At 50.8% G+C, this 23,178-nt stretch overlaps 2 protein-coding genes across 3 annotated transcripts in view; both read left to right on the top strand.

Annotated features, from left to right (window-relative positions):
- The window catches only part of IP6K1 (inositol hexakisphosphate kinase 1), a 36,674-nt gene extending 16,586 nt beyond the window's left edge, over positions 1 to 20,088 (top strand). Inside the window, exons 4-8 of one of the 2 annotated variants that reach the window (XM_054281121.1) lie at positions 12,025 to 12,342; positions 14,528 to 14,738; positions 15,367 to 15,551; positions 16,896 to 17,071; positions 17,896 to 20,088. In XM_054281121.1, coding sequence (XP_054137096.1) covers positions 12,120 to 12,342; positions 14,528 to 14,738; positions 15,367 to 15,551; positions 16,896 to 17,071; positions 17,896 to 18,405 — 1,305 coding nt within the window. In that variant the 5' untranslated portion in view covers positions 12,025 to 12,119 and the 3' untranslated portion in view covers positions 18,406 to 20,088. The remainder of the gene's footprint in view (positions 1 to 12,024; positions 12,343 to 14,527; positions 14,739 to 15,366; positions 15,552 to 16,895; positions 17,072 to 17,895) is intronic. The other variant, XM_054281122.1, reaches the window with a different exon arrangement.
- An 874-nt stretch (positions 20,089 to 20,962) lies between these two features.
- On the top strand, positions 20,963 to 23,172 carry GMPPB (GDP-mannose pyrophosphorylase B). Its single transcript, XM_054280699.1, has 8 exons — positions 20,963 to 21,137; positions 21,203 to 21,283; positions 21,357 to 21,405; positions 21,814 to 22,115; positions 22,192 to 22,270; positions 22,365 to 22,492; positions 22,674 to 22,856; positions 22,983 to 23,172. The coding sequence occupies exons 1-8, from the start codon at positions 21,009 to 21,011 to the stop codon at positions 23,112 to 23,114; spliced, it is 1,083 nt and encodes a 360-aa protein (XP_054136674.1). The 5' UTR covers positions 20,963 to 21,008; the 3' UTR covers positions 23,115 to 23,172.
- The last annotated feature ends 6 nt before the right edge of the window (positions 23,173 to 23,178 follow it).

Below are 23,178 nucleotides of genomic sequence, written 5' to 3' on the forward strand. Positions count from 1 at the left end.
GAAGGTCACCTTTTGCGGGGTGAGAAACATTCCCTTTGCAAAGCTCTGTTGCCTCTGTGATCAATTCCTCTCCCATTTTCATATTTCATCTCACAGCAGCAGAAAATAGATCTAGATGAATCCTGCAAGAGTCTTGACCCCTGTAAAACTCCCACTGCCTCAGGTTTGACTACCTGCCAAAAGACAGCTGTGTGTATATGGGTTGATAATCTTGTGTGACAGGGTTGTGAAGTCTCACTGTATAGAGATAGTGTCTGTTCCCCATGAGACACTTTGATATAAAGGGGACAGCCATGTGCTTCTGCTTAGCGCTTTGCAGCTTCACCACAGTTTTACCTTTGCCCTATTTTGTTGCACCTGTATTTTGCTTGTGTTGGAGAGTTGTGAGAAATTCAGGTGTCTAAATGCAGTCCTAAACGACAGCTTTACTAAATTTCCTTAATTTTTAAAAACCCTGTAATATGTGTATTTGATGTTTAAAGTGTAGTACTTTGAATGTTAGTCCCTGTCAGAAGCCAGAAATTTATTAACTTCTTGCTTGTGATTTATATTTTAGTGATGTGTTGGGACAGAGATCTAGCATTTGCTCATGAATTTAGTGTTTTCTTTTAAAGACCTACTTTTTTTGCAAGGTTGTCCAAATAGAATGGAAACTTGCTGCTTTTTCAAGCAGCAGCCACAACGTAATCTCTGAACTTTGGAGGAGTGAATTCTGCATGGCAGTGGCCCAGACTGTTCTGTAAGTATGCTTTCCTCCACATGGCAGCAAGATGGCAAGTAAAAACTGAATTTTCTGCATCTCTGAAGCAAAGCTGGGCCTTCCAGGAATCCCTAATTTGATGGATGCAGTGTCCAGAGTGAGGTGTTACAGACAGTGGTGAGAGTTTGCTACAGCAGATGTTGACTATGAGGAAATGGGTGTGAGGCTAAAGTGATGAAACATACCTTAGTGAAATACTCCTGAGGAGACCCTGGGGTGTCCCTGTCACTGAGGAATTGCTGTGCACAGCCAAGGGTGACATTCTGCTCCCCAGCAACTGAGGGGTACGTACACAGACACAGCTTTTGGACCTGTGTTAGCACAGGAGCTCTTTCACGGTGGGGCAGGGGACAAATGACCTGTTCCAGCTTCGTGTCACCTTCAGTGTTGTTGCAGCTCCATTGCTTCCCAGGAACTGCTGCAGTGGGTTCCTACACAGAGCCCTTTAGATGGATCAGCTCTTCCTTCCTAAAAAGCTTCGTTGTGCAGAAGTGGTCAGCTTTCTGAAGTGACTTTCTTAATAGTTTAACCAAGGTAAAGAGAACCTTGGATGTAACCCAGGCAGCAGTTTCTAAGAATTCTTTGTTGTTCATGAATTGGTGTTGTTTGTATAATGTTGTTTTCACTGTTCCCCCTGGCTTTGCTCCCCAGTACTGCTTGTGCATGCTGCTGCTGTTTGTCATGCCCTATTTAATCACAACAGGCTTTCCTCACTCTCCTCTATATATTTTAGCAGCTCTTTTGCTCTGAAAATAACGCTGGTATCAAATAAATTAAAGATTTATTTTTGAGGAAATAGGGCATTTTAAATATTAATGGTGTGTTGTGGAAGATGAAAACATGAAGTATTAGATTGCAGATTTTTTAATGTACTGTTTAAATCTTTTGAACCAAAGTGGTTTTGTATAACTGTTAGGTAGTTATGTTGTGATATTTTATCTATGTTGAGTAAGAGAGCAGCTTCACAGTTGCTTGGAGGTGGAGTTTTGCTGTGCCTTGGTTCCCACTTTCTCCCATGTTTTGATGCTGGGGGATTGTTGGCCAGTTGTATTAGGGACCTGATCCAACTGAAAACTGAAGGCTTTTTGTTTTGTTTTATATATTGCTGCTTTGTTTCCCTACCAGATTGGGTACTTAATGTGGCTGTCTGCAGGGGTGCTGATGCTGGTGTGAAGGAGGTGTCAGGAGGGGTGAAAAAGTCAAATGATGTTTCTGCTGCAAGTGAGAACTCACCTCTCTTTAAAGTCAGGGGTGAGACTGTTCTCTGAGCGTGTGTTTGCAGGGCAGCTGGGGCTGAATGGAATTGGCCCTGCTCCCCTTGTGCCTGCCCTTGCCCTGCTCACTGATTGTCCCCTTTACTTTCGTTGGGCACTGGCAGTAAACTAGTTCAGGAAGCCACATTGGCAAAAACAACTTTTCTTTTTTTCCGGGTTAACTTGTTTGCCAGGCTGGTTTCTGAGCAGGATCAGTGAGTGCCAGTGCTGACTCAGGAGAGGGGATGGGTTTGAAGAATGCTGACTTAGATTTACTTAAGATGTCATGAAACTATAGCCTGAGATGCATGCTAAGAAACAAAGGGTAAGGTTTGCCAGTTAGCAATTTTTTCAGTTTTGTGTCTTCATGGATTGATGTGGTGACATCTACAAAAAAGGCTGCTGAACAGCTTAGAGACTAATTTTTTTGTCTTCTAGAGCAGACACAACAGAAACTGTAGAAAGCTGGTTTCCTGAAGCTGTTTTATTAATGTGCCTCCTGCCCTATGCTAGAAGTCAGATCTTTATGGTTATTCAGTCTCTTGTGCCTGGTTTTCAATGAGAATGCCTCTCACAATGGTGTGTGTCTGATGCAGGTACCTGTCACCAGCTGAATACAGATATCCAGGTATTTCCCAGTAGGTTCCCAGGCAGCCATCAAAAAAGGAGATATTTTCAGTTGCTTTTGTTCCCAACAGTATTTGAGCTGGTAATTTTGGAAAAACCTTCTGTCTCTCATAGTTGTTTCTGAAATGTGCTAGCATGGCATCATTGCTTAGTGCTTATTCTGATTGTCAGTATTTCTGTATGTATTTCCATGTTCAAATAAAAATTCAGCTGCAATTTGAAGAGTTGCCAAAACTGAAGATTGCCTTCCCTGTTTGCTCTTTGAATCACAGTCTTCAAATTAGTGGGAATCTGCACATCATGTAGGCTTGTGTTTCTTGAATGGAAGATCACCAAGATAGTTAGTGGTTATGCAATTTCTGGGAGAGTTTTGTTTTAGAACTTGGCCCAAAGCTGTTCATTCTCATTAATGACTTGGTTAGTCATGTTTTTATGTTTATTTCAGCATGCAGGCTGCAAAAATGACATATAATTTTGGACAAGCAACAGCTTGAGGGAGCTCAGTAGCCATGCCTTAGCTGTAGGGTAGACATCAATGTGACCTCATTTTGTCTCACTGGAGGGACCCTCCATGGTTGGCAGCAGTGGCAGTCAAGTCCCCTACGTGTTGTTTGGTCAGAGATCTTGTTCTACAGCAGCCATGCAAGGAGGTGAGCTGGGAGTGCAAACGTTGGCTTTAGGCACCAGGATAACCATCAGCAATTCAGGCACCTTGTGCTGATACAACTGTTTGTACAGCTGCACAATAGATTGGGGATCTGACCTGGTTGAAAAGTAATCCTTAAAAAAAACAAAACCAAGTGCTGGTTTATTTTTAACTGTGATCACTTCCCTAGTTTGATTCATGGTGAGGCTGCAAACAGTTGTACCAGTGCAGCAGAGTTGAGTGGGAGGGTACTGTTAGTGCTGTTCCAGATGTCAAAGGATTGCCTGTGCAACCATGGTGTGAAGAAATAACTGAAAGAGGAGTTAGAAACTGACTTCAGTCAGTGCCAGAAGGAATCTCAACATAATATTTGGTGGTTTTTTAAAGCCAGGCATTTGGATGGCATTGGTTCCATTGTGGAGGATCACTTTATAGAGCAACCAACACAAGCAAGCTTTTTTCAACCCAAAATCTTCCCTGTTTTACCAGCCTAAGGAGAACATGGTGGATGAATGAAGTATCAATGTGGTTTTTTTTACTTCTGCAGACCAAACTTTTGATGTATGTGTTTTCACTGTCATTTCCCTGTCAGAGCTGGAGGCCCAAGTGTTCACCTGGGTTTTCTTCCTTAATTCACTGGTTTTACACATTCTGAAAGCAGGAAAAAAAAAGAGATTAAATTTTTTTCTGGACTTTTATCTTCAAATAACAAAAAAACCAAACGATAAAATCTCTGTTTTCCTTTATCTTCCCTTATTTTTTATAAGGTTGTGGAGGGCAAAGAGCCAGAAACACAGCTTTTTTCGTTGCTCATGTAAGATCTGAAACTGTGTGTGCCCTTGCTGTTGAGTTGGGGGAGTTGACTGTTTTTCCTGTTGCAGAATCCTCACTTTGGCACCTGTGCTTTGCTTGCTCTGAGTGACAAATGTAAGGTGCAGCCCACTGATTGTTCCTTTCAGTTCCTGTCAACCACCCTCTGAAGCCTGAGAAAAACTGCTCTTATTGCTGCACAAGTACTTCCTTTTTCTGGGATTTTGGTGCTTTTGCTGGAAGTTTCCTCTTGTTTCCTCTCTACAGAAGCTGGAAGGATCTTGCCTCATCTTTCCACCATCTTTTCAGGTGTCTGTACTGGCTAGGAGTCTGAGGGACACAAGGCTGAGGTGCACAACCATTTATTTCTCCTTGTCCTGTCCATGTGGAGGTGGGAGTGGGAGCTCAGGCTCCAGAGGTGTTGGCACATGTGGGTGATGACAGCACCTTTCAGCTCAGAGGCCAGCAGTTACTCTGTGGGAGATTAGGCCAGATTGCTTTCTTTGGCTCTGGTGTGATGCCTTAAAGGTCTTCTCTAGGGCATTTTAAGAGAGGAGAAGATGAGGTGAGAACTTAGGAGGTGCCAGTTGTTCTCTTCACCCCTGTTGTAGCACAAACCTGGACCTGCTTGCCTGCCTGCAGTGGATTCTCCTCAGTTTGGTGGGGCAGCTCCCCAGTGCTGAGCAGCCCTTCCCTGTGCCACCCATCTGGCTGAGCTGTGTCCATGCTCCCACAAAATCTCACACCTCCCTTTTCCTGCCAGCAGTGCTTACTGTGCATTTGTGCTCTGGTTCAGCACAGCCATCCCCAGCTCTGACTCACTCTCTTGCTGTCAGCAGCTGTGCTGCATTCAGCTGCTCCTCCATCCTGCCTTCTGATGCTGTTGAGATTGTAGAGTTTGGTACCCACAGCTGACATGAAAGTGCAGTTTCTGAATGGACTCCTCCTCATGCTGCACTCAGCGTAGTCATTCCATCATCTTCCTGCTGGGGAGGTGTGTGGGTGGTTACTTGGATGACTGTGCAGGACTTCCTTAGGGCTGTGGCTGCCTTATTTAAGCCTCACTGTCAGGGAAGGGGCCAAAGTCTGTGGCTAAAGAGTAGGTATACTTTATTTTAGATGAAGAGTAGGTATACTTTATTTTAGATGAAAAGTTTAAACATAAGATTTTTGAGACAGGAGGTAAAATTGTTCCCTCTGCTTATTCAGCTCATAAATTGAGTTACAAATTCTGAGTTAGTCTTTGAGCCAGGCTCCTTCAGTGGGAATGGCATGAATCTTTTTCCTTTCTCCCTGTCATGCTGACAATGCAGGGACAATTTTCTGCCTGTTGATGAGTTTCTGAGTCCCTGCACTAATGTAAATTTAAAAAAATGTCTTTTCTTGGTGGATTAGGTTGATTCATTGTGGCTTTTAACTGTTGAAAATATGTTCCTTTCTAAGTGTGTGTGACCATTGGATTGGAAAGCTGTGCTGAACAGCCAGCTTTTGCAATGGAATAATTTAAAGGTAACCTGTGGAGACTTCTTCCTCTTTGTAAATGATGTGAAGCCAGAAATTAGCTCACAGAAAGCTGAGCAATGAGGCCTCACAAGCATTGATCTTCCCTAAGCCCCTCTCTAGAAAGCATGTGTCATAATCTCATTTCTCCTATAAAATGCAAAGCCAATATTGGATGACCCTGCTCTCTTAGGCACAGGCTTGGAAAAAAGTCTTCTGGGCTGGTACTGATAAAGCAACCTTTTGTTGTACATATTCTGTCAGGTCTTGCTGCTGTGGAAACTCTCAGGCTTGGACTGCAGCCAGTGCTTTGGAACAGGGAAGGAAGGTGCCCTTTTCCACCAAGGCAGGGTGTATTTGTGGCAAGGTGCAGCAGGAGGATTCAGCAGCTCTGCTCCCTCTTGCTCATCCCCCCTTCCTACTGGAGAGGAAAGAGTGGGGATGACCAGACCAGGGCTGGCCCTCCTTGCAGCCTTTGCAGTGACACTGATAGCAGTGACAAGGACTGGCAGGTCCCTGTGCCCTCCTGCCAGTGTGGTGCATTTCTCCAGTGAGGAAGGGGAAGCCTGGAGAAAATAACAGCAAGGGAATTAAATCATATCATCCCTGTTATGTGCAGTCCTCCACTGCTCCCCAGCATGATCTTATCACAGCAGTGCCAGCTTGTCCAGCATCAGGCCAGACAGGAGTACAAGCTGGAAGAGGCCATTTGAGCCCCAGCTTGGGTTACCCCTGTGTACAGACAGCTGCACGGCAGGTGTTCACAAAATGTTGCAGAGTACCTGCTCCATATGTTGCTGAATGTGACAGACCTTCCCTGTTAATGGCTGTGTGCTAGGAGTTGGCTTAAAAAAAAAAAAAAACAAAAACAAAAACAAAAAAAAAAAAACAAAACAAAAAAAAAACAAAACAGAGAGAGGGGCTACCACAGTAGTGTGCCAGTGTGAGAAAAGGGGTATTGCTGTGTCCTGGGTCTGAATCCCTGACAGGGACTCCCAGTACCTCATCCCTCCCTGCAAGCTTGCCATGCTTTGTGTGTAGGTGACAGCAGAAGGGCCTTTGCAATTCTGCTAATCTGGCCTCTAAGAAGAGAAGGCCTTGTTTAAGCCCAGATCTACGCACTGGTTTTAGTGAGTGGTTTCAGCAGCCCAGCCAGAGTTACAAGTACATGGCTCAGCCTCTCTGTCCTCTCTTTCCTCAGAAGGAGCTGGAAAGGTTTTGCTTCCGCTCCTTTCTTAGCAAAAGAAGAGGAGAAAATTCTTGGTCTCAAAGGCTGCTGGCAGAAGTGCTGAAGCTTTGTGATCAGTGTGATAGAAGTATGGCACAAGTAGTCTGTGGTTTTACCTCAGCTGGCAGCTCAGCCCCACACAGCCACTCACTCACTTCCTCCTGGTGGGATGAGGGAGAGAATTGAAGGGTAAAAGTGACAAAACTCGTGGGCTGGGATAAAGGCAGTTTAACAGGTAATGCAAAAACTGCAGGCACAAGGGAAGTAAAACAAGGAGCTCATTGCCCACCTACCATGGGCAGGCAAGTGTTCAGCTGTGCCCAGGAAAGCAGGGATCCATCACAGGAGCAGTGACTTGGAAAAGAAGACCATCACTCCACTTCCTTTTTCTTTCCCCAGCTGTGTATGCTACAGTTGACACCCTATGGTCTGGGGTATCCCTGGGGCCAGTTGGGGTGCTGCCTCCCAGCTTCTTGTGCACCCCCAGCTTCCTCACTGGTGGGGCAGTGTCAGAAGCAGAAAAAGCCTTGATTCAGTTAGCCCTGCTGACCAATAACAAAAACATCTCTATTATCAACATTGTTTTCAGCACAAGTCCAAACCACAGCCCCATACAAGTTATAAGGAAGAAAATTAACTCTCCCACCTAAAGCCTGCAGAGTCTTCCTTCAGATCTTTAGGAGCCAGAAACACAGGCTATGTCTAAGGACTTGTACTATAAGCTTAATTTTATTTCCCTTTCCCTAGGTTCAGACAAGCTCTATCTTAAGTAGATCAGGCTCTTTCCTTGTGAATACTTAGCTGTTGGTGCATATGTGCCCTGTTGATGAGGAAGAAAGAGGATTGGTGAAGGAGGCTCAGTTCATGGCACAGGGTGGAGCTTGCGTGTTGTGGCTTTTGTCCTCTCCAAGCCCCTGTTCACTGCACTTCCTCCCTGTTTGCATTCTCCTCCTCAGCTGGCATTCTTGAGCAGCTTTTCCTAAGACTTCTGTTCCACTTTGGATGCATGTATGTAGATTGTGTTCCACTTCCTGGCCTCAATCTGACGAGCCACACTTGTCATGGTGAGAGCAGCCTGTCCAAAAAGGATATTTGGTAGTAATTCAAGAGTTGGACAAGATGCATGAGAAGGCTCAGGATTCAAAGCTATGTGCTTAAGTAAGCTAGGAAAGTTTGTAGCTTCCTGGATGTCACCAAGGCCAAATGTTTCTGGTTACCTCCTAAGTGTTGCTGCAGGTTCCTGGAGAGTTGTGTTCTCTGCCCAGGTCCCAGGGCTCATCTCCATTTACTGCTGACTAGACAGACGTGTTTCAAACCTGCTTTTGTGCTGGGAAGTTGATCTCATAGCACAGTGGGAAACACTTTTTTTTTACTTTCTTAGACTGGATTGTCTTCTCATACCTCATCCAATCCAGCATGAGTAGAAACAATTCTGCTTTTCAGCACAGATGCTTCTGCTCTCCTTTGCTAATGAGTCTAGCTCACCAGGAACCAATTGACCAAATGCTGTGCTCCTCTTGTTTGCTATACTGGTATTTTCTATTCTTGTGCTTTGCTCCTGAGTGCTCTGGGGCTGTTCAGGGAAAGTCCAGCTTGTGTCATGGTGACGTTGAGGTCTGTATTTATCCCTTGCCTGTGGCCTCTCTCCAGAGCCATCAGTGGCCATCTGCCTGAGCCCTGGTTACGGCAGGGCCTGGGGCCGGAGTCAGAGCGGCGGTGGGAGCTGCTGAGGGCAGGCAGTGTTCTTGCTATGTGATTCATCACAATTCAAAGCTTTTGTTCTCCTTTTATTTAGGGAAGTAGCTTCACCAGTGAGTCGTGAAGCGTAGCCAGTGTTCCTGTACAAGATGGCTTACAGAGAGCAGGGACATCAGCATCGTGGGGTGCTCAGCTGTAATTCTCACAGCCATGGCACTGCAGCTCCCTGCCGTCACCTCTCGTCATGTGGTGACCTCCAAGGCTCATTTTTCTGTCTCCTTTAAGTGGCACCCTCAGAGGAGACATTGCTGTTCTTGTTCTCTGGTGCTGTGAACTGGCAGGAGCATCTCCTTGGGTCTGATGCTGGTCTGGTAAGACACCTGTAGTCTTCAGCCAGGTTCAGTAATGTTTTAGAGATCTCTGGATCTTCAGGAACACAGCACTGTTTCTGCAAAGGGATGTATTCCCTGCTGGAGGGTGATGTTTGGTTTTGAGGACAGGGTTTACCCCAATTAATGGATTAGGAAGAGCAGAGTTACCTTGGATGTCTTAGTGAATTTTGTTTGGAAATGTGTTACTACAAGAAAACAGATCTTATTGCCAGGAAGTGTTTAAACAGTGAGGTATGCAGATCAGACTTGGAGCAGATACACTGACAAAGAGATGTCTAGACGTAAATATTGTAGAGCAAATTCTGTTCCAGTGCAAGAGTCTGTTACTGGGGAGGATAATGAAATATGGGGGGTTGTATGTCTGTGTAGTCACAGATAACTCTGCTCCTAAACCCCACCCCCCACCTTTCCTGACTCCAGCTCAGTGGAGACTTTGTCTTTTTTAGGAGAGATCATTCTGTTGGAAGGGAGTGCTCAACTGGCCTGGGTGTTTCACTGCTGCTTGAGTTGCAGTGGTGGTGGTGGGAGATACCAAAGGAACTGATCTCCCTGAAGCTGTTTCTTAGACTGTGCACTGTGTTTTGCAGTTTAATTGGAAGGACTTCGAATTTTATAAGCCAGCTAAAATAGTTGAACTCATGCTTTTGTTTAACAGACAAAGGGTGAGTAATATTTAGGACTTCAAATAGTTTTCTGCTTTATATTCATTTGAAACGGCTGGGATTCTTCTGTCTTTGTTTGTGGATAGTGTCCATGTTTAGTAGTAACCCTTTACTTTGAGTTAGTTTGATGAAAAACACTAAGCTGGATCTGAGCTATGAAGTGTCTCTTTCTCAAGCCCTATGGGAATCTTCCTCTTTACAAATGCCTCCAAAATGCTGCTTGCCACAAAATATTTTTTTCTCACATTCACTTGAACATGGGAAAATACTGCCTGTAGGACTGTTTGTCTAGAGTGTGTGGATGCATGTGCAGAGAGTTGTATCTGGCTTTGGACTCTCCCCACCTGATGCCCAGCTCCTTCTCTTGTGTCACAGCCTCAGAATGTTTTGGTTTTATGGCTTTCACTTCCTCCCAGGCAGCCTGCACACCCACAGTTTGCCATGTTGGGGTTTCCTGGGGGTGCTGGGGTACTTGGCTGTGAGCCCAGGACACTTTGTGGCCATTTCCCAGCAGCCCTTGGAGGACTGCAGTGCTGAGCATCATGTGCATGTCTCCTGAGCACAGCAACTGTCACACAGATAAATCTTGTATTTCTCCTGTGAAGTTTAAACTACAGGAAGGTGTGAAGTTAAGTTTGTCCTCTGTATTGTTTGGAATAGCTGAAAGCTCTGCTTTAGTCATTGGCAAAATAAAAGAAATTGAATCCAAGAAACTGCATTAGGAAGGAGAGACTTGAGTCTGTGAAAGATTTGTCTGGAATCTGTGAAATGCTGACCTCTTGCAGATGGTGGCACCTCACTTGTTCTTGGATATTAACTGTGTTAAACCCAACTAAAACGTGTGTGTCTGCTGCTGAAATTTCTTCTTGTTGATAAAGCAAATAAGAGGGAGGAGAGAAATCCCCAGCATGTTTTTGTTTGTGATCCAGCTTAGACTCTGAGTGAGTTTGGGAGACAGAGTTTGAGGGATGCCTTGAACAGACTTTGACATGAGTTACTACAGGGAGGGACTATCTGTGTTGTGGGGTTTTCCCCTCCTATTTCCTGACCCCTGCCTTAAAAGCCAGCTAAATATTCACATTATTCCCCTTGCACTGAATGTGGTGGTGTGGTCATGTAACCACAAAAGGAAATGTTTTCCACGGGATCAGCGAGATGATTCAACTCAAATGTACGTACACTCCTGCTATCCCAAAAACCCAGGGCAAGAGAGCAAGCAGGAGTGAGCAGACAAGGAGAGACAAGCATTGTCCTGCTGTGGGGAATTTGGGTTAGATTGGGTTAAACGTGTTATGAAGTATCATCACCCCTCCTTTTGAATCTCTTGAGCTTCATCTCTGACATGGCCGAATTGGAGCGGGGGAGATGAGCTCGTGTTCATCGGAATTCCCCTGGCCTGGCAGTGCTGTGTAGCTGCAGAGACATCCCGTGGCCAGCTGAGGAACAGCCTGAGCCGTGTCTCCTGCTCAGGCCTCCAGGATCCCTCAGTTCTTAAATTACTGCCCTTGGCTGACACTGTGTGAAGAAACTGGAAATTCGGTGCATTCGGAAACTGTAGTCACCACTTGGGTCTTGTACCAACATTTGGATAACTCATCGTTGTGAGGAAATCCTGTGACATTTCCCCAGCAGCCTCAGGGGCAGCTGTGATCTAAGCTGGAAAAAGGGCAAGTCATCTGAGAGAATTTGTGCAGCTTTACTTTTCCATCATCCTGTGGCTGTGCTGGGCACTCTGCAAACACTAAAAGACTATCTGCTTTTCTAAAGCACTTGTAATCTCATTTGGATTTAGTGGTATATCTTGCTTACCTCTGGAGATCAGGGCCTTGTTGTGTGTATATGTGTTGTGAAAGCATTAGAAAATTGTCCTGAAAGGCTGAGAGTAATACAGGAGAGAATGTGAGCAGAATCCATTCAGTTCCAGCACACAGAGTGACAGAATGACTGTCTTACTCTGCATCTGTAATGTCAGTGCCTGAAGAGAAGTGAGCACTAAGGGAGGAAACATTGTGACAGTAGCAGGTGAACAGGAGTTACTTAGATGTTAAAAATGTAGAGGCTTGAGAAGGGGATTTCAGATTCTGGAAGTGTTTGTACTGCCTGTGTCAGTCACCAATACTGATAGGCAGGTGTGGGCTATAGCTCACAGTCTGCTGCATTGCCTTAGTAATAAAATGAACAGGGAAGGAAATAATATTTTATAAAGATGGGAGGCTTAAAATAGCTCTATTTCCTCCTTTCCCTGTCTGCTGTCAATCCTATTGGAGGAGCTCTGGATGGGACTGCCTCTGAATTAGGGTGTGTTTACCTGTAGGATTAAAGAGGTGGTGAGGAGCGTGCTGGAGCAAGCAGGATACAAACAGAAAACAGAGCACCATAAACTTCTCCAAGCGAACAAGGAGCGAGTGCGAGTGGTCCTTTACTAACAGGAATCTCTTGCTCTTTCAGGTCACTGCAAGGAAGCAAATTGCCAGTGCTGAGCTACCCCTCCCAGCCCATGTGGCTCTCCCCATGCTCCAGGAGTGCAACGGGTGCCCAACGCAATGTGTGTTTGTCAAACCATGGAAGTGGGCAAGTATGGCAAGAATGCCACTCGCTCTGGAGACCGGGGGGTCCTGCTGGAGCCTTTCATCCACCAGGTGGGCGGGCACAGCAGCATGATGCGCTACGACGACCACACCGTCTGCAAGCCCCTCATCACCCGGGAGCAGCGCTTCTACGAGTCCCTGCCCCCAGAAATGAAGGAGTTCACACCGGAGTACAAAGGTGAGGTTACAGCCTTGAAGAACCTGCCCTTCCATTTTCCTGCAGCTGCTGCTGTCTTGCTGCCTTTTTGGGGTCATATTGTATTTTTTAAACTCCTTTTTGCGGGCTGGCAATTTGATAGCAGCACTTGGAAAGGAGGAAGTCTTGGTGGTTTTTTGGGAGGCACACTGACTTGAATGTGCTCCTCTTTCTAGACAGAGAATGTGCAGTGTGACAGTTGTAGTCCAAAGTGTAAGGTTATGGATGTGTAACTGAAGCAGTTTTATTACCAAGTTATTGTCAATTACAGCCTTGACCTTGAGCTAATGAAGCCAGATCATAGAATGAGCATTTGCACGTTCCAGTTCCGTAATTTATTGCTTCCTCATCCCATCTCTTTTATGGAGCCATAGCAGCAAGCTGCTGAAGCAGGAAGTATGGCTTTCCCAGTGCTGAGGTGCAACCTTGTCCCCAGCTGCTTTGAAGGAGTGGAATTTTCCAGTGCCTGTGTCATTGTAGGAGGTTGGCAGCTCAGCTGTGTCTTTGAGGAGCTCGATAGGCTTCCAGCCTTGTGTGTTTGTGCTCAGGGTGGTGATGTGGGCAGGTAGGCTTCTGGGGGGCTCAGTGCTCCTGTTCCCTCTGCTGCTTTGTCTCCCTGTGGCACTGGGAAGGTGAGGCTTTACAGACAGCTGGGACCACCATCTGTTCAGGGTCTTGCCTTTGCATCTGGCTGCAGCCTGATCAGCTTCCCTCCTGGTGTCTGCACACAAGTTGTCATGAGTGAGGGGAGCATTCTGCAACAGATGGGTCCTCTCTTAACCCTCTGGCCATTCTGGGGGCACACAGTGCTCTAGTGTCCCATCAGAAATCCCACTGAAGCCTGTGTATTCCTAGAGTCTATATGATGGGAGTTTTTCTTGGGGAGGTGTGTTTAAAACCGATGAAGCTGATAGTGCAGATGGACTCTTGTCTTCTTGAGGTCAGGTACTTCCTGCCACCCTAATGGCATGGGATGTGCATGTCCCTCCCAGTGTGAGATTTCATCCTGTGCAGTTTCCTCATAGTCCTAGAAATCTTTCCTACTGATCTGGGGGAGAGGAGCACTGGGTATGATATTTTCTGTCTGAGCTCTTGGATGTTACTGTAAGACTTCACAGAGGTATCTTGGGCACATCCAGGCAGCACTTGGAGTAGCATTTATGTAGTGACATTCTGGAGTCGTGTTTCAGCCACCTGAGCTTGTTAGCATTGTCCTGTGCAGATAAGGAGAAAAGAAGGACAGAAACAGGATGGCCTGCATCAGCTGGGCAGGGCAAGGTTTCCTCATGTTTGTGAGAAATTTGATTCAGGGCATCTGTCATTTGAAACTCCTGGCAGCTAGTCAATACTAGTGACAAGATAATGAAACATTTTGTCATTGCACATCAGGAGATGGGCTGATGTCCTCATTTTCAGGCTGGGGCAGTAGTCTCAGAAATGAAGATGTCAGCCCCAGCTGAAGTGTCAGCAGTCCTGCTCTGTGGCTGGCCAGATACATTCCGAGTCTGTGCTGGTGATGATCTGTAACTTCCCTTGGACTGTGGTGCTTTCCAGGAGCCTTCAGAAGGTGAAACTGGGCAGGATGGACAGGACACATGGTCCTGCTTGCCTGCACTTGGTAGAGGTAGTTATGCTTCCAGGGCCCCCTGTTTTTATTGCTGGGAAGGCCTGGGCCCTTGCAGATCCCTCTTTTGTGAGGCTGGCTGGCTTGTGATAAGAGTGGCAGTTGTCACCTCAGCCTTAGGGCTCTGTACTTCATTGCTCTGATGCTGGAAAGCTCCTTTAGCAGAGAAAGCACAGTCCTGCTTGGCCAATGATATCCCTGTCAGCAGCAGGAACGCTTCTGCAGGACATAGGTACTTATCCAAACAAACCAGATTTTATTTTACATGCTTTGCTCCCCTCAGCATCTTGGCAGACTGTACTTGACTCCCTCCAGTTTGACATTTGCTGCAAGACTGAAGGAAGGAAATAAATCACACCCTCAGCCTACCAGCTGCACTTTTGTCCTTATTTCCTGCGGTGGCAGAGCTTCCCCCTCTCATTGCTCTGGGCTTGCTTTGCTTCTCAGTGAGCTGCGTTTTCCTCTCTCCTGCAGAACATTTGGTTGATGATGGTTGTGCATTCCCTCCTCCAGGAGCACTGACGCGTTGCTTCTCCCTGGCAGGTGTGGTGTCTGTGTGCTTTGAGGGAGACAGTGATGGCTACATTAACCTGGTGGCCTACCCCTACGTGGAGAACGAGGCTCTGGAGCAGGATGATCTGCCCGAGAGGGACCAGCCACGGCGCAAGCACTCGCGCCGCAGCCTCCACAGGTCAAGCAGCGGCACCGAGCACAAGGAGGACAAGCCTGGCCTGGCCGGTGACAGCACCGAAAGGTAAAGCTTGGAGGGCCCAGTGGCAGCACGAATATTGGGAGATCTCTCTTCCTTACTCCTTTGGTTGAGGATGTTCTGCAGTTCCTTAAGGTGGCCAGGCTCTTGTGCACTTGCTAGCCCAGCAGAGTTTGGCATTGCAGACTGTGTCAGGAGTTTTGCTGGGTTCAGGACCAATTCATCCATATGAAATGCTTCTGATACAGGGTAAGTGTTGGCAGTGTATCAGATGTGGAACCAAAGCATACAGAGCAGATTTAAACACTCTTCAGTCCACCTGGTTATTAACCCAGGGGCTTCTTCCCAGGGTATTTTGAATATGGGTCCTCTACCTCACCCCAGCCAGAGCTTCCAGAGGAGCAAGTGTTCCTGTTTGCTCTATTAGTAGGGATATTAAATAGACCAGAGCAAATGTTCCTGCTTGCTCTATTAGCAGAGCTATTAAATAGACCAGATCCTGAAGCATGGGTCCACAGCCCAGGGTATTGGTGAGGATTTGCTGTTAGAAGATTTGCATTGTGTGCAGCAGGAGAAGGAACAGGAGATGGCTGCATGCCAGAGGAGGATGTGACAGTTGTGTGTGAAGAACTGATGGATTCTAACCGGCAGGTTTGTTCTGTCTTTACACCAGCAGCATCCAGGAAACGAAGAGTCCCAGGGTGGACTTGCACATCCACTCAGATGTTCCATTTCAGATGTTGGATGGGAACAGCGGGCTGAGCTCCGAGAAGATCAGCTATAACCCCTGGAGCCTGCGCTGCCACAAGCAGCAGCTGAGCCGCATGCGCTCTGAGTCCAAGGACAGGAAGCTGTACAGTATCCTTTGGGAGGCACAGCCGGCTGGGTCAGGCTGCTGCTGCCCTGCCCTCACCTCTTTGTGCCTGAGGCAGCCAGGCCTGCATCTCCCTTGGCATTTCTGTGCTCAGCCACAGTTGAGTTACATGTTCCTTTCAGCTGTTCCTTCCTGCTTCCCATACTGTGACACTGATGAGTCATAGAATGGTTTGGATTGGAAGGGGCCCTAAAGATCTCAGTCCACCTTCAGGCAGTCCGACTGACCTCTTCATATGGTTGAAGATGGGTTTGTTTTCTGTGCCTTCACAAATGACTCCTCCTGCCTTTGCTAAACTTGCCAGCTTGCAGGGTTATTTTGTTTCACCTGGATTCTGTTTTCCTCACATGGAAACAAGCTTACTTTTAATAGCTGTGTTCATCATTTTAACTGCCTGGGCTTCCTTCTCCAATTCTCAAGTGTGGGCTTGGAGACTCCAGATTTTATTTTTAAATAGCTTGCATCACTTGCAGAGAAGTCATTCTCTTTGGCTGCCCTCTCCTTTTTAAGCACACTTCCTTACTTTTATGAAGTTCCTCTTTCTAAACCAAACACAGTTCCACTCTTGCACGTTTAATCCAGCTGTGCTCTGGTTGCCATTTCAGATTTTACATGTTGATCTCTGCCCTGTGAGACTCCTTAGGGCAAACTTTTGGGGTGTTTTTTCCCCTTTTGGATCAAGTTGGCGTACAGAGTGCCTGGGGTGTGTTCTCAGTGCTGTGCCCCAGTGCAGGGGCTTGCCCATTGTGTGCTGGTGACAGAGGGCTCCTGTTGCTGTTCTGTTTCCTGGCTTTGTCACCTCCCCAGCTCCCCCCTGTGTGTTGGGCAGTGCTGCTGTTCTGGACAGGCTAACCCTGCCATTACTTGGCCCTTGAGTTTTCAGTGTGTGGGCTTTGTATTGTTTATCCATATGGTCAAATGGCTAATTTGATTAGACTTTAAGCTCTCTCTTAATGGATCAGCAATTCCTACTGGCATACTATGTCCTTCCTGACACCAATGTTTTGCTTTTCAGTTTCCCCTCTGAATTTCCAGTACAACTGCATGTGACCTTCCTGCTGTTGGCTGTTCCACTTTCTAGGCTGTTTCCTCCTCCCAGCTGTGAAAGTCTGGGTCCACTGTTTGGATTTTGTCCTTCAGCTCACCAAGCTGTTTGTCTTGTCTGCTCTTTGGTTCCTATATGAACCAAATAGAATGAGCATTTGCACATTTATTGTCCAGCATTTGCACATTTGTTGTCCATCCCTATCTCCTGCTGGCCCAGGTCCCTGTCTGTGGTGGCCCTCGGGTGTCTGTGGTGGGTGAGCTCTCCTTGACACAAATCCCAGAGTTCCTGCTGCTGGAGAACGTGGTGCATCACTTCAAGCTTCCCTGTGTGCTTGATCTGAAGATGGGGACCAGACAGCACGGAGATGATGCCTCTGAGGAGAAGGCTGCTCGGCAGATGAAGAAGTGTGAACAGAGCACTTCTGCCACCTTGGGTGTGCGTGTGTGTGGGATGCAGGTAGGGATCCCCCAGGCTGCAGATGCTGTACCTTCCTTTTTACAGCTGCATTAAGCCTCCCAGTTAGTGTTTCCTGCTGAGCACTGAATTTGAACCTCCCTCTGCAGGTAGGTACAGCAGCATTCATGCTGTTTTTGTCTTCATTTCTAAGCCTAAAACAAATGAACCTGCTTTCCCTGAGATAGCCTCCTTTGTCCAGAGCTCCTTTGTTCACAGACAGTTAGAGGATTTTCTAATAAAATTATTTTTGTTGCTTAGTGTTCAGCTAGAATCACAATGCCTGGGAATGGAAGTGTCTGGCATTTCTTTCTATACTGCACTGATTGTTAAAAAGTTTCTTTGCTGTGCCTGGGCCTGTGCACAAGGATTTGCTGTTGTGCAATAATTGCTCCTTTCCCCACCTGCTGAAGGAACCAGATCTTGTAAACGCAAATCTCTGCCCACAGACTCTGAAGCAATGAGGGCTCCTCATTAATCACTTGCCATGTGATCACTGGCCATAGGTCTGAGTTGCTGTAAGACTTGGCTTTTTAACTCTTGGGGTCAGTTGTGTCATGTCTTTTTGTGGCACTGGGACTTGTGAGCCCCTTTTGGGTGTCCTGGAAGAGGATTAGGTCTCAGGCATCCTGAGCATGCCCCTGGGCAGCACCCATGAGCTGCTCTGGGATGCAGGGAATGGGCAGAGCTGTCTCCTGCTCCCACTCAATCATAATGGGGATCGGATGAGTTCCCTCTGCCCTGTCAGTGTGCAGGACAGCTCAGGGCTCTCTGCATGGCCGTACCCCATTGCTCCCACTTGATGTGCAATTTCTTTGGTGTTCCAGGTCTATCAGCTGGACACGGGGCATTACTTATGCAGGAATAAATACTACGGGCGTGGCCTTTCCATCGAAGGCTTCCGCAACGCCCTATACCAGTACCTGCACAACGGCATCGAGCTGCGCAAGGACCTCTTTGAGCCTGTCCTGGCCAAGCTGCGCAGCCTGAAGGCGGTTCTGGAGAGACAGGCCTCCTACCGCTTCTACTCCAGCTCCCTGCTCATCATCTACGACGGCAAGGACAGCCGTGCCGGGACCCCGCTGGAGCGCCGGCCCGAGGCGCGCCTGAAGCGCGGGGAGGGCCCGGGCCCGGAGAGCCTCCAGGAGGGCGGCAGCTCGGAGCCCGGCTCCTCGGCACAGCCCAAGGTGGACGTGCGCATGATTGACTTTGCTCACAGCACCTTCAAGGGCTTCCGCGACGACCCCACCGTGCACGACGGACCCGACATGGGCTACGTGTTCGGGCTGGAGAGCCTCATCAACATCATGGAACAGATGCGGGAGGAAAACCAGTAGCTCTGGGCTGTGGCCTCTTATTCTTGTCCTGGTGGCAGGAGCAGACAAGACCACCCACTACCACAGGAAAAACACGGACAAATTTGGTTTTAAACAACTGTATCGCTCTGTTGTTTTTTAAATGTACTTGGATAGAAGAGCTGAGGTGAGGCAGGATGGAAGAACTGCTCGTGCTGCCCGGATGGTTCTGACCGCACTTGCTCTGCCTTCTGCAGGAGGCTCTGTAGGTGCCTGCTGGGTGTCGGGTGTCCCGGTTCTTCGCTCGTCATGTGTGCGTTCTGGAGGGAGGACCTGGACATAGGGAAGAGAAAGTAGGAGAGCCCAGGGCTCTTGATGAGGCTGGAGCTCTGGTGTGAGGAGCCTTCTGTCTCAGGAGCTTCCCCTTTGAATTTCTCCTGAGTTGTTAGAAAGGGCACTTGCCTGAGGTTGGCAGCGTCTGTGAGGCCCCCGGTGAGCAGTCAGGTGCCAGTCCCTGTGTTTGGTGTTGCTGGCTCTGCCCTGGGTTTTGCCAACGGGGCTTTGCTTTTGATGCTGCCTTTTTCTGCTGTTTGGGCACTGTGAGTATCTACCCCAAACACGGAAATGAAATGACCAAATGCAATCCCTGGCAGAGCTGTGGCCCAGAGGGAATGCCACACACGTGGAGCTGTGCTTGAGCCTGGGGTCTGCTCGCTCCCTGATGGCATGGCATGGGCAGGCATAGGGCTCTGTAGGAGTGACTCTGCCCTGGACCACTGACTTGAAAGCGCTCAGCTCGTGGGCTAGCAATAGTATCTGTAGCAGTTAACATGACCCCAGCTGCAGCGGGGCATTTTGGACCATTTCAACCCTTCCCCTCCTGTAAAGTACAGAGTATGTCCCTCCAGCACAAAGCTGCCCTCTTCCCCCGGGGACCCTCTGCCCCCAGGCCCTGCTCTCCAACAGGTCTGGAGGCGGTGGAAGGGGAGGCTGAGGCTTAGGGCTGATCCCCATCCCCTCCCTGAGGGTCTCTAGAGGCCAGGTGAGGGGTTGACCCAGCTGAGCAGTGAGAGCCACTGTCTTGACTGTTCAGTACCACTGCCTGACTGTTCAGCTTTGCTTCATGGAGTCAGTGTCTCCCAAAATAAATGTCCCCAGCCTCCTTTGATGAGGAATTAACGTTTGATACTGTGGCCTGGTGGTACCGGACCGAACCGTGCTCCACCTCAGCTCCTGTTTCTGTGCTGGGGCCCTGGCTGCTCCCTCCTGCTCTCACTGACTTGCTCCATGGCATTACCATGACCCTGTGTACCCACAAGGCCAGGGTTGGGGTTTTTTTAAATTACTTCAGGGATGCTTGTTTGGGGAATACTCGCATGTCGCATGTGTGCCGACTCCATGTGCGCAGAGGCCGCTCGGAAAGCACGGCTGCCACATCTCAGGCACAGGTCTGTGGCACTGGTGTGGAAGGGGACAGGAGAGCTGCCCCATTTCTCTGCCTGTCTCCCAGCTCCTCAAAGCCTGCCCAAGCCGCTGCTCCCCTTCCATCCTCTGGAGAAGGACCTTTATCCATGGCTCGCTGCCCTGCACTGGGTTACTTCATTGCTCCTGCGGGTCCCTACCTTGCCGGGATTCGCAGGATTTTCAGGGAGCAGGTTTGCAGGAGGCAGCGAGGCTGGGTGAGTGCAGGGGTGTAGGTACCCACAAGAGCCGCATTATTCCCTGGCCCTGCCCTGCGTGGCCCTTCGCCGCCCACCTCTGCATGTCCTTGTCCCCGCGGGCTGTGCTCGGGTGAGCCAGGTCGGGAGAGCCCCTTGCTGTCCCCCGCTCTCATTCCTGCCTTTCCCCGCCTCACCGGGCCGTGACGGACGGGCCACGCTGCCGCTGCTCAGTGGGAGCCGCCTCCCTCCCTTCGGACCACCGCGGTGGGACTCCACAGCTTGTACATAGCCTTGGCCCCGTTTGTTTTTACATGAATAACCACCCTGTTTGTGCTTCACAGAGAACCAAAAACCATTAAAGGATCTGTTTTTGTCCGCGGCGTGCCGTGCCTGCCTCTCCCGCCGTGTGAACCGTGGGATTTAGGGGGTTTGGATGAACGTCCCCGCCCGCTGCGGCCGCTGCCGCTGCTCTCCTCTCATCGGGGTCGCCCCGTGGCTGCTGCGGCCCGAGGGCGCCCCGGGCAGGGTGCGGTGGCTGCAGCAACGACCCGGCCGTACGGCCATGGGCCCCGGGCGGGCCTTCAGACCGGCTGGGCGGGGGAGTGTGCGGGGCGGGCGATGTGTCGGGAACGGGCGGTAGGAGGCAGGGGCCGGGCGGGGCGGTGTGCTGGGGGTGGGCGGTAGGGCCCGGCGGAGGCAGGGCCCGGCGGGCGGGGCGGTGTGCTGGGGGTGGGCGGTAGGGCCCGGCGGAGGCAGGGCCCGGGCGGGCGGGGCGGTGTGCTGGGGGTGGGCGGTAGGGCCCGGCGGAGGCAGGGCCCGGCGGGCGGGGCGGTGTATCGGGGCGGGCTGTAGGACCCGGGCGGGCGGTAGGGCCCGGCGGAGGCACGGCCTGGGCGGGGCGGCGCTGCGCGGCGGTGACGCGCCCGGTGCGCCCGGCGCTGACGTGTCGGTGCGGGCGCTGGCGTGAGACGCGGGACGCGGGGGATGCGGGCGCTGATCCTGGTTGGCGGCTTCGGGACGCGGCTGCGGCCGCTGACCCTGAGCCGGCCGAAGCCGCTGGTGGAGTTCTGCAACAAGGCGGTGCTGCTCCACCAGCTCGAAGCTCTCCGGCAGGTGGGGGCGCGGGGCGCGGGGGGCGCGGGGGCCGCCCCGCCGCCGGCTGACCCGCGCTCCCGCAGGCGGGCGTCAGCCATGTGGTGCTGGCGGTGAGCTACATGTCGGACGCGCTGGAGGCCGCTATGCGGGAGCAGGAACAACGGGTAAGAGTCCTTCCGTGTCCTCCCTCCTCCCCCCGTTACCCGGCCTGTCCCGCCGCTCACCCTGTGCCCGCAGCTCGGCATCCGCATCTCCATGTCCCACGAGAAGGAGCCGCTGGGCACAGGTAGGATTCGGGCGGGAGCTTGGGGCTGGAGGGCGGGCGCAGGCGGGATGGAGGAGGTCCAGGGACAGCAGGGTGGGTGCTAGGGTGGGACACCGGGATGGATACGGCACAGCTAGAGATGCTGGGAGGGAGCACCGTGGGCATGAGGGTGGGTATGGGTGGGTAGGGCTGGGGGACACCGGCAGTGGGACACCATGGGCAGCAGCATGACTGTGGGTGGGTAGGGCCGGCAGGAGCAGGGGAATCAGGAGGGGTATGCCAGGATGGACATGGGCAGGATCAGGGACAGCGGGCCGGGTGAGGGTCCAGAGGGATTGGGGACTGGGGAGGGATGCTGGGCCGGGCAGAGGTGGGGCCAGCAGGACCCGGGCTCACCCTGTCCCTGCGGCCTCACTCACGGCCGCGCAGCGGGGCCGCTGGCGCTGGCGCGGGACCTGCTGGCCGAGGACGGGGAGCCCTTCTTTGTCCTCAACAGCGACGTGATCTGCGAGTTCCCCTTCGCGGCGCTGGCCCGTTTCCACCGGCAGCACGGCGGCGAGGGCTCCCTGGTGGTGACCCGCGTGGAGGAGCCGGCCAAGTACGGCGTGGTGGTGTGCGAGGCCGACACCGGCCGCATCTGCCGCTTCGTGGAGAAGCCGCGCGTCTTTGTGTCCAACAAGATCAACGCTGGCCTCTACATATTTAACCCTGGCATCTTGCAACGCATCCAGGTACGAGCCGGGGTGCCAGGCTGGGCCGGGCTGAGGGGCTGTGCCCCCTGCTCAGCCCTGTGCCCCATCCTCGCAGCTGCGCCCCACCTCCATCGAGAAGGAGATCTTCCCAGCCATGGCACAGGACGGGCAGCTCTACGCCATGGAGCTACAGGGTAAGGCCCTGTGCACAGTGCAGGCAGCATTGGGGGTCTTGCCTGCGCTGCCACCCTCACGCTGGGGGCTGTCACCGTGGCTTTGTCCCCACAGGCTTCTGGATGGACATTGGGCAGCCCAAGGATTTCCTTACGGGCATGTGCATGTACCTGCAAGCCCTGCGGGCTCAGCACCCCGAGAAGCTGCACTCAGGGCCCGGTGTCGTGGGGAATGTGCTGGTGGTAAGTGCCAGCCCCCAGCACACCAGCCCCGGGCACTTCATGAGCTCTCTGCATTGTCCCACCACTGTCCTCGCTGCCATCCTCAAGCTGTGCCCTCCTCTCCCCTGGCTGGCCAAGTGGCATGGGCTATGCCAAGAGCTGTCTGCCCTTCCGACCCTGGCATGGGCCCTCTTCCTTCCAGGACCCCAGTGCCAAGATTGGGGCAAACTGTGTCATCGGCCCCAACGTGACGATCGGGGCCGGCGTGGTGGTGGAGGACGGGGTGCGCATCAAGCGCTGCACTGTGCTGGAAGGGGCCCGCATCCGCTCCCATTCCTGGCTGGAGTCCTGCATCGTGGGCTGGAGCTGCTCCGTGGGGCAGTGGGTGAGGACAGGGGTGCCTGCAGGGGATGGGGACTCAGCTCTTGCCCTCCCACCTCCTCGGGCTGTGGTGCCTGCAGGCAGGAGCAGCAGCCCGAGCCCAGGGGTGTGACAGGGCCTCTCTGGGCAGGTGCGCATGGAGAACGTGACTGTGCTGGGCGAGGACGTCATCGTCAACGACGAGCTCTACCTCAACGGGGCCAATGTGCTGCCACACAAATCCATCGCCGAGTCTGTGCCAGAGCCACGCATCATCATGTAGCAGCCCCCAGCAGGCCCTGTGCTCCCAGCTCTCCTTGGATTAAATATTTATATTTCCATTTACT

This window comes from Melozone crissalis, unplaced genomic scaffold (assembly GCF_028551555.1).
Source record: "Melozone crissalis strain CALT ecotype California unplaced genomic scaffold, PUWL_Pcris_2 ptg000029l_1, whole genome shotgun sequence".
NCBI lineage: Eukaryota > Metazoa > Chordata > Aves > Passeriformes > Passerellidae > Melozone > Melozone crissalis.

What these genes read in the sequence shown, in the direction of transcription:
- GMPPB (XM_054280699.1), top strand. Translation starts at nt 21,009, where the DNA reads ATGCGGGCGCTGATCCTGGTTGGCGGCTTCGGGACGCGGCTGCGGCCG. An exon ending in GAAGGAGCCGCTGGGCACAG is followed by an intron (nt 21,406 to 21,813) that starts GTAGGATTCGGG and finishes ACGGCCGCGCAG; the next exon opens with CGGGGCCGCTGGCGCTGGCG. An exon ending in TCGTGGGGAATGTGCTGGTG is followed by an intron (nt 22,493 to 22,673) that starts GTAAGTGCCAGC and finishes TCTTCCTTCCAG; the next exon opens with GACCCCAGTGCCAAGATTGG.